This window comes from Acipenser ruthenus, chromosome 16 (assembly GCF_902713425.1).
Source record: "Acipenser ruthenus chromosome 16, fAciRut3.2 maternal haplotype, whole genome shotgun sequence".
Lineage (NCBI taxonomy): Eukaryota > Metazoa > Chordata > Actinopteri > Acipenseriformes > Acipenseridae > Acipenser > Acipenser ruthenus.
Window position 1 is genome coordinate 10610426 of NC_081204.1, and position 14543 is coordinate 10624968.

The 14543-nt window shown below is 37.6% G+C and overlaps 1 protein-coding gene across 3 annotated transcripts in view; it reads right to left on the reverse strand.

Moving 5' to 3' along the window:
- The window catches only part of LOC117412330 (sodium- and chloride-dependent taurine transporter-like), a 29437-nt gene extending 15716 nt beyond the window's left edge, over positions 1 to 13721 (reverse strand). The window contains exons 1-3 of one of the 3 annotated variants that reach the window (XM_058988776.1): positions 13497 to 13704; positions 2430 to 2659; positions 1710 to 1844 (exon numbers count right to left, since the gene is read on the reverse strand). In XM_058988776.1, the coding sequence (XP_058844759.1) occupies positions 1710 to 1844; positions 2430 to 2658 (364 nt within the window). In that variant the 5' untranslated portion in view covers position 2659; positions 13497 to 13704. Of the gene's footprint in view, positions 1 to 1709; positions 1845 to 2429; positions 2660 to 10168; positions 10328 to 13496 lie in introns of those variants that run through there. The other 2 variants (XM_058988777.1, XM_058988778.1) reach the window with 2 other exon arrangements.
- Between the last annotated feature and the right edge of the window lie 822 nt (positions 13722 to 14543).

The window sequence follows — 14543 nt, forward strand, 5'->3', positions numbered from 1 at the left end:
GTGTGTGCGTGTTGTTTTTACTCAGAACATTCATGGTTTAAGGCTGGACACTGACACTGCGTATTGACAATACCACAAAAAGTGAATTTTTCACCAGATAAGGCTGTGCTGTTCATAAAGTAAACATACTGTTTACCAAGCTGTCTTTCACATCCTCTTGTAGGAAGTCTAACCTTAGCCCTTTGCGGTCCTATGTCGGACCTGGTCCGACATTTGCAATTTTCCCTTTCCGGTCCAACATCGGACCCTGACCGACATCAAAAAGACGTAAAAAACAGGTCTCTAGTCGTTTTTTCTCCGGAAAAGGCAGAGAAAACCATTCAATGGCTAAGTGAGACCGATAGGAGCCGAGAGAAGCCATAAACAAACAAGATAGCTGCTTCTGCATCCAGCGCTCAAAGAATATCACAGACATTTGCAGAGCTTTTTTTTAGCTGTTATAGTAATAAAATAATGACTTGGATCACATTATTGAGGAGTTTGGTGATAAAACGAGTGATCAGGAGATGATTTATAAGTATGCACTACTATGAAGAGGTATGTGAAAAATACAGCGAACAAGGGGTGGGGTGGGGCTGGAGATGCAGTACTGAGTGTCCTGTTGATATGCAGTGCCTTTTAAACCTGTTTTACTGTGAAAAAATACTTTTAAACAGCGCGTCTAAGAAACTGTGCGTGTGAAAATAAATTGGACCTGAGGCGCCTGAGACGCACTGAATAAATGGACCACTAAGGGTTAAAAAAAAAGCATCTAGGCCTGCCGCTGACGTTTTCCTGCTCTAGCTGCTGCCATGGCAACATCGAATACAGCATAACCCATGCATGTTCAAGACTTTAGACCTGTATGTTTACACTAAATCCAGGCACACACACACACAAAAAAGCAGCCCTGTAATGTTTCAGGCCTGGAATTATTTCTAAACCACACACATACAACAGTACTGAATGGTTACTGTTGCAGAAGCAGACAGGAAATTAGAGGTGGGCGTTGGGATTGGGAGCAGGCCCAGCAGTTGGTTGGCATGGTAGATATATGGATAATGCAGCACATGCTTTAAAGTACCATAGGGGAAGCACATTGTGGTAGCCCTGGCCACATCTCTTTGTGTTTCAAAATATAAAGACCAACCCTGCAACCCCCTTACTGTCGTAACAGTATTTAATAATGTATGTGTCTGTTAAATAATTACTTTATGCATTATGACTACAATACTGGATACATTATTATTATTTACTTTTTAATAATCTCCATTTTGTACAGTGCTGGAGCAGAGCAAGACTATCAGCATTCTGTGTTATCTATTGAACACTCCTGTCCTTGCTCATATCACAGAATGGCAGCATGACAACCACTCACTGCAATTAAATTAAGAGATTGTAACTCCACACCAACATACGCAAGCTCATTCATAATGCCTTTGTGACAAACTCAGGTCCGGGTTTACAAAGCTTTTGCTGGTGCATTGTTCGATGGTCACCTACCTAAAACTACATTGGTTATTGATAGCAATGACCCAATATAGTTGCCCAAAATGTTGAACTTTATATAAAACCTTGGATATAAAAAGATACAGACTATGTTCCTCATCTGACTGCAATACAGAAGTTATGAATACTGTAATACTGAAGTTATATGTACTTATGAACCAGGGTTGAAAACTACTGCTTTAAAATGTTACATATATTATACTTATTTATAGAAAACATACCTGTAAAGATGGGGCAAAGCTTTTCCCAGCAGGTAATTCCACCCTGAGAGGTGTACTGGCCTAAGGCCACCTCCAGGAAAAACACAGGCAAACCTCCACCAAACAGGAAAATGAAGTACGGGATGAGAAATGCACCTGGAGATTTGAAAAGACTGCTGTGTTAACACAGAACGGTAGACTCTACATGGTGAATATGAATGTTAGAACTGGAAGTCACTGATCTCAGTTTGTTAACAGCTTTTTCTTATGTATTAAATATTCCACATTTATAAAAGCATGGTGATCAATTCAATTTACATTTAGGTGTAAATACAATGCATACTCTTCACGGTTAAAAAGACACAACAGATAAAAACATGTAATCTACATTATTAACTACATTTCCTGATTCTAATTGCAAAAATAAAATTGAAGGCCTACAAGAAATAAAACACAGCAGTTATTTGAAGACCAAAAAGCAAGATATGCTTTTAAAACAAGACTGCTGTTGTCTTTCACAGAGCAAAGGGCCAAGAAAACAGGAGACCCATAGTTAAAATCCCAGCCAGTGACTGACTGTGTGATCTTGGGTCAACATCCAATTTCCAGACTGAAGCTCAAAGAGGCACAGTGCTCTCAGAGTTTAACTCTGGAAAACAGAGTTAGTTGTGTGAATTTCAGTTCATCAGTACAAAAAAAATTGGTTTATTTAATTACAAAACAAAAAGAAAGGTTACTCACCTCCGCCATTTTTGTAGCAGAGGTATGGAAAGCGCCACACATTCCCTAAACCGACAAATCCGCCAGCTACGGACAGGACAAAGTCGAGTTTGCTCGCCCACTTCTCTCTCTGTGGATGTTTTCCTTCCGCCTCGTCCTCAGGCCTGGTCCCGGGGCTCTTCCCAGGAGACGGCTTCAGGGTGTCCTTGTGAAAATCCTTCAGACATTGGAGCTTCTCCTTCTGAGACATGCTGTGCCGGAGAAAGAGAAACAAGTACAACAGGCTTTAGGTCCTGAGGAAAAGGCATTAAGCCACTGTTGAACAAGTAGCCGGATCACAAAGCAGGAAGCCGGGTCAACTGTATATATGGATGATAAGCCCCCGCCAACCGCTCCCCCTGCTACAGTTAGGAATGTCCCAAAATTCTTGTAGCATATGAAGCTGACTCAGCCCTTCAAAAAGTTATTAATCTATCATATATGAAAGGCTGTTTGCACCACATTCTTAATATACTGTCTAGTAGGTTAATTGACATCAATTCAAAGAAACTGTTTCTTCCTGTACAGTTTGCATACAAAAAAATAGAAACATTTAGACAATGTGCCACTTCACTGCTTAAAATTAAAAAAAATATAAATAGACAAATGTATGGAAATGACTGTAGAATGACATAGAACATATGCAGAAGTATTGCTATTGCACACCTTCAATACCAGTTTATGGTCTCCCTGGAGATCCAGTGCAATACTTCCAGTATAAACCTATGCCAAATGTACAGTACCGCATCCTAAAACGCACAGGGCTGATCCAATATTCACATTCCAGTTATGTCACCTTGAGCCACGTTGAAGGCAAGATGACACCAAACAGGAACAGAAACGTCTCTCATATTCTCTAGTACGTGCTCATTGTGCTTTTACCATGTGCTGTAGACTGCTTTCCATCCGACAGCTGTATAAATCACACTAAATGCTTGGTTTTATAGACTACAGAGTGGGAGGCCATAGTAATACAGTACCAATACCATTAAAGTTACCTGTGTTCTTAAATAACCACATATCGGATTAAAATCTAAATGAGTGCGACACTATGGGACCTCACAGCTTTTTTTCCAGTAAAAAATATCTGTCTGCAATTTCTATAAATTTTTGTAAACAGAAGAATGAGGGGAGCGCTAGCAAGCACAGTTTGGCAGAAATGTTGGAAACACATTTAGATGTGTTCTGTTTAATGAAAGTTATGTTTACACTGCACATTTTGTTAAGAGTTTGGCAAGACACTATTCCCAAGAAAAAAGTTTATTGCCAACTGCAGTTTCAGATTCCCTGTGAATACTGTGCCAGAGCCCAACAAACCTGCCTTAACGTGACCCGTCTGGCACATCGTTTTAGAATTAAATACTTTTGTTTTGAAAAGCATTATTTGAGTTCTTATTGCCAAGACGAAAAGTCGGAAGACAGCTGCTTAGTATTTCAAAAATATTAGTTGGTAAAGACTATCAGATCACATTCCCATGTGTAATGCAGGTCACAAAACGGACACTTAAAATGTGTCCTGAATCCACTAAAAATGCAAAAAGGGGAACAAAAGTCAGAACCTCCGTGTTGCACCCAGTTCAGAATCAAATTCTATGGCCCTGAAGGGAACTTAGAAAAAGTCATGTGGAAGGCCTTTCCTTGTGACAACCAACAGCCGGTGACAAACACTTTTCTGAAGAAGACGCATTACTCAAAAGGTTTAGGTCATAATTTCCTCATGTACCTTGAGGTACTTTGACATGCCACACAGCACTAAAATTCCAAAGCCAAGTACAGGTTAGACCGCTCAAATGCGGGGGGCGGTGGGGGGGACACACAACACACTGGCCTACATATACATTTTAACTTGGCGTCCACCACTTGTCTATTATTAATCTCACTACTACTGCTCATTGTAGGTCATATTCCTTAAGCATTGCTTCAGGTTTACAATTCAATACATCACACTTTGTGAGAAACAAGCAGAGCAAACTTGAGCTCTTCTAAAAAATCTTCTCAAATCCTTAGCCACAACCTTTCATAGTTATACTTAGGCTTGCTACTATTTGATTTTTTTTTTTTTTTTTTTGCCAAATCAACGATTATCAGTTTATTTTTTTGAAAGAATTTACCATTTTTTTCGTCTTTATTTTTCAATTCAAGAACAGCATGGGTGAAATCGACCATTATGTTTAAAATTGAGAAACGTCGCATTTGGGAGAAACCCCTTTATCATATTTATCCCTTTATCAAAACCATGGTTACCAACATTCTAATTGAAATAACATTTGGTCGCAGAAAAGCTATACCTTGTAAAGCTAAAGTTCCTACACAACTTAAATTGTCTCAAACCGTAGAAAATGCAGCATATAAAGTGTATTATACAGATTTTTACAGCATACATTTACAAGTAAAAATAATATGCATAGAACAAAACATTAGATAGTTGAACAGAACTAACTTGCACTTCTTATTTCAAGCTCTGCCCCTCTCCTGCTTAAGCACAGCTGGACTCACTAGAGGCAAGGCAGACTGGCCCGCTTTGTCCTGCTGCGGAGACTCGATCAGGATATTGTGCACAATACTCATTAAGGGTTCTCCTCTTGCGCCCCATTTTCAAATCAAAACTAGTAACTCTCACCGTATATACCAATAATAGCAAAAGCTTACCTACACCTTAACCCGCTAATTTCAAAACAGGTGCTGTAGCTGGCAAATGAAAGTACACAGTCGGTCTTCATGATTGACAGTCATTTAGAGCTGCTTCAAGCAAAGAGATCTGTCAGAACAGGATGAAATGACTGACGGTGAAACTACACTAGCCTATCAAGGAACCACTAAGTTGACTGACAGCGACAGTTAGCCATTTGGAGCTGAACGGATACAGGACAGACAGCAAGTATAAAAACTGCCCAGATTAGAGATGATTTCTTAAATTATTTTTTGGTAAGAAAATTAATAAAGAGAGTGGTTTTACAGACGTTTATCCTATATAAAAAGTTGAAATTTTGGGGGAATTCGATGTTTAACAAGCTTTACCGATTAAAATGTAAAAGTATCAAGCCTAGTTATACTGTACTCCTGACTAAACGGTCCATGGCTAGCCATGATCTTCCAAGCCAAAAGAAAGTTAATACAGCTCATTAAAAAGAACCAAAAAAGCAGCAACGCCTAATTTCCTTTCAGCACTCTCGAATTCTGCTTCTCATACTCTCCCTCCCCCCCCTGAAAATACAAGTTGTTTTTCTGTTTTCCTCTGGCTCCATACCACTAGAGCTTTAACTATTTCACAGACTTGTGTCATTCCAAATCAGCAAAAATGATCACTTGCTCTGCACTTGATTTTTAAGGTTGCCATTAGATGATGCATACCTGAAACCAGATGATGTAAATCCCCAAAACAGAACAAGAGTTTATTTTTCAATCTTGAAGCACTATCAAAAGACATGCTGCATAACTCGTTCGCACAAAGCCTTTAATAAAAAATAAAAAAAACCACACACACAAGATGACAAATCATGTCAATTTCCCAAAAGTGGGAATACATTCAAGCTGCTTAATAGGTTTCATATGGGCAGGTAAATCACTCTTCACCTCTTGCCAAATAAAAATGCAGTTTCTTCTAAAAGGTCTATTGAACTAGCAGGTGTTCTTTCAGCCACAGTGGGGTGCATATTGGGTTATGCTTTTCCAAGGGCCGCCATATACATGTTTGATACTTATACCCACTTGGATCATGCAATACAGCTGCTATCGTATATTTTTTGACCTCTGGTGGGGCGGTGGGTTAGCTTGCTTCTTTAATTATTATGCCAGCTCAAATTTTGCAGTCGTTTTTTGGATAAACATAAAACACACATACTTTACATTGTAAGTTATCCTCTTTTTGTTAATGGAGTAAAACTTAAAAACTGTTAATTGTGGTGGCTTTTCTTAAACACGTAATCCCTCAACTACTTTAAACATACCGAAAACAGCAATACAAGGTGCACTTTTATTTCAACCAGTTTAACTTGCAGAGGGTTCTGGTGATGAGGTTCTACAGCAATCGTGCACACAGTATCAGAGGCGCTGTATATGTGCATTTTTTTGTGTGCTTTTCTTTCTCCTGGAAATGTCTATATTCCACTAAAGAGTGCCAAATTAGACTATTAAAAAAGATATGAATATTGCACTTTAATGTGACAAGAAATATTTTTTTGTCCTTTGTATTTTCCTCAGGTCCATCAACTTCCAAATGCATCGCATTGCTTTAAAGACACAATGAAATGCAAATTTAAAAATACAAATATACAGTATATTTAAACCACCGACTTTAACACTTACGTTTCCCTCACAGTACTTACTCCAGCGTGATAAAGAAAGGAAAGCAGATAAAAACAACCACCCCCACAAAGGCTAACTACAATTAATTAAATCTAGAAATTAGGCACAGTTCACGTGACACTACTGTAAATTTCCATTTACCAACAAGGAGAATCTACTGAATAATTAACTCTGTATACATGAGCTTTAAATCTGGAACCAAGTGAAAACCGAGGCTGCAGAAGCAGAAGCAGGGCTGCTCCAGGTAATCTGAACAGGTGGCTATGCTAATCATCTTACATTTCCACTATAACACTGCAAATGCAAATCCTAACATTTGAAATGAATAAGCATTATATATTGTGACAGAGACCCATTATTTTATTGGCCACAGACAACTGGTAGTATTTTTGGGTTCCCAAAACTTGACCACCCCCGCATTGTGGTCCAGCACAATCCTTACTGGTAGAAAAACAAACAGTACCTATGCAGTACACCTACATGTCATTAGGTCAAAATGCCCTCTAATAAATTTAAATGGTGGATTTAGTGTTGGCGTTTAGAAAAAAAAAAAAAAAAAACACACACCACACACTTTTTTTAACTAGAAGAAAAAAAAAAAAACAACACACCACTAGAGAAAAAGGAAAACAGGACAAATAAAGAATGTCGCAGTTGACCTGTGCATGGACAGGAACTGTTTTGCATGCAGGCAAACACTGTATATAAATCCGATACCACTGTGTTCTTGTATTCAAATTCATTATTTACCGAATGGTTTCCAGTGGTAATCCCTTGCTAACCAATAAGAAATCCTGCTTAACCCTAATAACACCCTGCACAATTCATTATATAACAGACTCCAGAAATTGGGGTGGATAATATTAAGCTGTGTGAAATGCCAGGACCTGCTAAAAATGCGGCTTTCCATTATTCCGCATTATAAGAGTCATTTTAAGACTGAAATGGGTCCAAGAGCCCCAAGCTATATATGGATTTAATGACTCTAAATCTGCTTTATATTGTATGCTTTTATATTCACATTAAAACTGGATTCGACATTAAGGAGATTTACCAAACATTGTTAAAAAAAATTAAAGTTAGCCGTGTTTGCAGGCAAACAAAATAAATCAAATCCTGCAAAAGAGAGCACCAACAGTAGATTCAAGTAGGATTAACAAATACATTCTTCAATATTAACTCCATGGGTGATCTGACCATGAACCATACTATTAGGTTTGAGCTAAAAGAATGGTTTTACCAAGAACTACCTGATCAAGCAATGACCTAGAACATGTCTCTGTGGTAGGTAACTTAATTTACAAAACCTGTTGCTTAATGCAGAGTTTTAACCTGCCCTTCAGCAACATCGTGACATGATATGCATCACTAGACATGCAATAATCCTGATACGTTACTTTGTTTAATAACTGACCGTAAAAGGAAAAATCAAAAAATTACACTGGGGCACCTTGTATTCAGGCCAACCATAAACTGCATTTAGTAAAGCATTCATTAACTATTTGGTGGACTACATAGTGCAAATCCACACACTATATCATTTAATGAAAGCATCACGATTGATATACACACATCTATATTTAATACCAGGTGATTTTTCCAAAACCTAGATGCGATTAGCTTGCTTAAATAAAGGAAATCAATCTCATTGATTTCTTGGTTGTTTATGGATAGATAATGGTTTAATTATATTTACAAAAACGATACTGTAGCTGGCTGACTGTATCCAATTTGGTTACAATTCATTTCATTTGTAAACTTCAAAACCGGAGCGCGTACTCCGAACTCAAGTGCACAAAAAACACATTTAAAAATGGTTAAGGAAGCTGGAAGCTGTGTTTTGCATTTGTGGCAGACACTTGGCGTGACAAAAAAATAACAAAACAGAATATTTGTATGACAGGTCAGAGTTGAAACAGAACTATGCCCCTTGCTTTCAATATTTCTTTTTAATATGGAGGTCGATTACAGGGATCAGCTGGCAAAAACTATCAAGCTATTTTAAGTTATATGCAGAAACATGCAGTCTTTCTGACTTCATCTCGCATATTTCAGATGTAATTATACAGCATGTGGAGGATGATCTGCAAAATGCAACGACAAAAGCTAGTCACTGAGACAAAGATTAAGAAACCAGACTAATACACTATTATATTTACTATCCTTTACAATATGTATCGTTAGCCTAGCACATCAATTAACAGTGTCGTTCTGTTCTGTTCTGTTTAGGGATTAAGCAGGTCGTACAATCTTTCAAGACAACATACAGCCATCCATGAGACAGGCAGATTAAAACAGATTTCACTTATATCATATTCATTAAAGCTGCTCCAAGAATGAAATTGTAGTACAGTTGTTCAACCATCATACGTGATGTACAAAGGATCTCCTGTTTGGCAAGTCTCACAATCAGGAAACAAAATTGAAACCAGAATCAATGAAACTAAACACAGGATTGCAACATTATACACCTGGTCTTCAAGTTTTTCAATTAAAAAAAAAAAAAAAGTCAAATTAAAAATATTTAATTGGTGTATGTACATATTTTACGAGAACCATATTGGCTCTAAATTTGTCAGACCAAAAAAATGAAATAAAACAGAAGACGACAATTGATTAAGTTTTCTTCACCCTCTAGATCAAATTTAAGGGGGAAGGGGTGGCTAAAAACATGACTGAGTCGTGCAAAAGCACTATTGTATTGACATAAAACACTTTTAAAATCGTACTTCGGCTTTGTGCATGCATAATACCAAAAGATGTAGCAGGAACTTAACTTAACTTAATAGCCAAAAACATGCTTTGGTAGTAAGCATCTTTTAAAAACTTAGGTTTTTAACTGGGACAACATGCTTCTATGCACCCATCTATAGTACACTATGGGCTAGATTCTCTGTCATTAACACACTTTTCCAGAAAGGATATCCTTTGAAAAAGTAGGTACTGCATCACGATTTATTGTGCACCGAGCTAAGCTAGATCAGTTGTACCTTAGGGGTAACCATTTACTACTTCATTCGTGTTTGTATTTCAAAAACCAAACCCATATCTGACAAATAAGGGTATTGGTTTAGAAGTGGCTTTCTGACTTGACAAATCAATTGTATCCACACCTTGTTTAGTCTTGTTGCCATGCAAGACTATGTAACCTCTATCTAACTTAGGAATATAGACCAGTCAGGCCACATGCCACACATCCTTCAATTGTCTAGTTGTCAAAAAAGCTTGCTTGAACCACTTCTGTATAAACTGATATTTACTCATAATAAACATTAAAAACAAGCCCATATGCTGTATAAGTTGACAAGTGCAAACCTTAAGAAATGCCAAGAACCCTCACTTTCATTTACCTTTCAATGCCTGCGCTTGGTTTTGTAACACATGTTCATTGCAAACAGCTCCTTTGCAAATATTACCTGTCAATGCCTGCTCCAGTCTCGGCAGAAGGTGCAGAGCATAGCTCTGCTATGTCAGCTGGCTCCAGCTTTTCCTTTCTTCCAGCAGCTAAATGCTTGCCCTATTAGCAATAGGGAAGCAAGCTGCTACTGTGGCCGGTAAAAGGTCCCAAAGAAAAAACAGTCAGTATCCCTAGGATTCAGATGCAACTTGACAAGCTGTACTCGGCTGCATGCTTTAACCCTCTAATATACAGGGGGTTGGACAGCACAGCGTCATCTTGGTGACACAAGGACTCTTTTGAGACTAGAAGAATGGCAATTTTGCCAAACCTACTCCCCCCCCCCCCCCCCCCCCCATTTCCCCATTTCCCCATTTCCCCATTTCCCCATTTCAGAACTTAAAGATCTAAACTTTTTTTGACTGCCATAGCACCTCTTGAGTAATTACATGACATCACAGCCTGTATTTTTTTTTTTTTTATTATTACGGCACACTAAACATTAAGGTTTAGAATAGCTAACAGTTCCTGTGGCTTAGTTTGTCTAAATCAGTCTGCTTATTACAATTAATTTTAAGAATCTATTTTTTCTTATTATAGTTGCTTATGCTTCTTTACATGTTAAATACGTTTCAGTAGAAAGACAGACGCTCTCTGAGCATATATAATATATATAAAAAAGAGAAGTGATGGAGAAGTGGATCAACATTTAAGAGGAAGTCTACATGTACTTATCCTAGGTTCCCCTACAGTTATAGTTTTTATATATATATATATATATATATATATATATATATATATATATATAATCACATTTCTGAACGTCAAAACATTAAATTATAAAAAGGTAAAACTATAAGAAACATAAAAAGCAGCCTCACTTTTTTGTGTGTGTGGAAATGCAGAAGCAAGTCTCAGAAGGTAAAACGGTTTAAATCACATTTAGAGGCAGACAGGATCTTTGTATTGTTTATTTGTTTAACCTTCAACTCTGGGGGTCTCAACTTCAGTGGGCCCAGGAAAGAAACAACAAGCTGACAAACAGTCCGGTAATGAGCACATTTTTTATTTATTTATTTATTTAAATACACCAGCAGGGGGAGTAATACAAATTGCAATGGAACATAAATCCCTCAGGATAGCCCAATGCAACTGCAAATGCTGGTCTTTTGTTTTTTTCTAAATTAATTATACAATATATAGATTAACTCCAATCACTGAGCACAGAAATCAATAAAATGCACCATTTACAAATTAAACAAATGTACCTTACTACATAAAAAGGCTGGTTTCACATAACCTACTTCACCACTTAAATTGGTATACTAAGATTTGTGATCGGTGTAGTATGAAGAAAAAAAAAAAGAAGTATATAGTTTGACACCTCGACCACCAAGCACGAACTCATGATCAAGCTCAATCTCACACACTAATGGTAATAGGAACCAGCACAGCGCCTCCCTGCAAAGTCTTAATTTATCTGACACAACACACAAGCGCCTTCATTTCAGCTTTCTGTACTGGAAGTATTATTTAAATTATTACGGTTGCTCAATTACTTGTATAAATAGCCTATGTTCTGGGTGCAGGGAGATGCCATGCATATCTAACAAGAAAGCAGGCAAGTATAACATGCTGTCCTGCACATGGCCAAAATATATGCAAACAAACAAGTACGGTACGGGACGTGACGGGACAGGGGGGACGGGGGTATCCGTGCAGTACTCAGTCCAACAGTCTGGTCGATCAATGCAATGCAATGACAGTGGATTAACAGGCACTCGAGTACAAACCCCTCCTCCTTCCCAATCAAATCGTGTAGGGCATGTATTTTTAACTCTTGGATCTCTATATCAGTTGTTTATTGTGCTCTCTTTCCCTCCAAGGACGCTGGCATCACTACAGCCTACGTGAATAGTGTAAATTAATCAGAAAGAAGGTCCAGCAGTAACGTTCTATCTAATTTCATATAAACACAAATATTAAAACGAGGGCCATCACATTGTTCATGCCGAGGCACTGCTAATACACGCTAAACACTCTTCAGAAAAATCAACATTTTGTTGTCGTTCAAATAAAAGCAATAAATCACCCGCACAAGAATGACTACATTAGACTAAACTTGCATTTCAATTGTGTTTTTTATTTATTTATTATTTTTAAATTTTTATTTAAACATGCTCGGTGAACAACAATTGACACTAATCTTTTTTGTGCTGTTGATGACACCTGATCCTTGTCAGCAGTGATGCTACTTGAAGTCTTAACAAAACCTAAGGTTACATACTGACTGTTAACATCCGAAACAACTTATCGCGCACCGCTAAGACAGTGTAGCTGTTCGGCAAAGTTCTGCTCCAGACAAGGGAACAGATTCAAAAAAATACAAATACGCCTAAAAACACAGTAGAGGAATAAAAATAAAACCAATAGCCCACGCACTAGACAACATAACACTGAGAATGATATGTATCATCACACTTCTGACCATCATTCATATGCTATATACCCCCGGTTACCTTCAGAAAAAGCAGAACAATAACGGGCGTTGGTAGAAACAACGCTTCTTAAACAAAGCAGCCAGTTTTATATTACCGTCTAAAATCTCCAAAATAAAATGAAAAATAGTATTAAAAGCCATACGAAAACTGTATTTAAATAATACATACTGTAGGGGAAAAAATACACTGTGGAGAAGCAAGACAATTATAATTCACAACACACAGCTGCTGTCTAAACCCGAAAAAAAATAATAGACATGTTAAATTTACACACTGCCACTTATAAATCAAGGGGTCTCGTGCATACCGCTGTAAAAAATAAACGAATAAAAGGTTTTAATAGCTTTGTGAACAAAAACATTGTTTCAATGAAAGACTCCCACCCATCTACCAAAGACCGCCTTTGAAGCTATCTTGCGAACATAAAAAAAAATGTTTAGTAGTCTACACAATATAAATAGGTTATATAGTTACCTTATGTCAATCTGAGACAAAACAAAACGCGTCGTAAAAATATTAAAGTAAGAAATATCCGTTGTGCAGTAGATTACACGCCTTACTAGCTACAACAAATAAAAAAAATAACAAGTAGTGTACTTATTTTTTTCTACTATAAGCTAATAAGATCCTTTATTCAAATCTAAAACAATACAGCATCCTCAGAACCACAGGAGGAAATCAGCCACATAACTGCACTATGTGGCGCAAAATAACGATGATCAGAAAACACGGAACACTGAATCCTGGAACCTAATAATAATAATTTCCAGCCAAACACATGTGGAAATAAAACAATGCGGTGTTCTCCCCTTCATCTGTTACACAAAGGTAATGTGCAGTTGTTACCTGTATTGTTATTTCCTTTTTATTCCTTGCAAGTGTGCAGTCCCTTGTCTCTTGGGCGATGTCTCAGTGTTGAATAACAGAATTGCAAGACTACATGTAATTTATAAGCTTTTCTTTCTGACCTTTGTCTCTTAAAATGGGTGACCATTAGACAGCAGCATGAGTGGAAAAACACTAGCCCGACAGCCTGCATGCGCAACAGATCTTCTTCTTAAAGAGGCAGTTGCCTGAAAATAACCTTCGGCAGCAACGTTTTCACTTTCATTATGAAGTGCTGTGCAGAGACAGAGGCTGAGCAAAGGAGAGAGGGAGATGTAAAAAAAAAGAACCATAACCACGCATATCTTGTTTACACACACATTCCGTTTATTCTTTGTCTAAAAAGAAAACAACGAATAAATATGCTTTAATTATGCATGTTAAATACCCACTGTAAAACGAATTTTACGTATATGCATTGTTTAAAAGCCTAACTGCAGTAATGCAATGCAAAGAGGTGCCGACGGCCGTCACATCGTCTTAAACGGTTAGGTTTGTTTTAATCGTTTTAATTATTTGATATTGTAAAGCTGGGTTCTATTCGGGCACACCTGGGCGACTTTTAAGAGTTAATATCGTTTTGTGTATGTTCCACTAATTAAGCAAGAGAAAGGCGGATAGAGAGACACGTATCGCAAATCAATTTGCTTATCAAGATAGAAATAGGAAAGGCGACAGCAGGGAGATAATCTGCATTTGAAACTGACAATAATGCTGTTTAATTTGTAAGCAACATCTCAAAAGGTAACCCCCAGGTTTGCAGTGAAATCACGCACGTTTTTATGAACATGTTACAAAGTGGTACTGTATGAGCAAAATCATAAATTAGTAAAATACAAATCTTCAAATTACTGGGGGAGGGGAGGGGAGGGGAGGGGGTGCATGAGTAATGCTGTGCAATGTTTAAAACGCAACCAGTTAGCTCCCATCAAGGAGATTCCGTACATGTTTAACAAATAAAATGAAATGTTTAAGTATATCAGGAACTGGTCTTTCAATTCAGAGGCA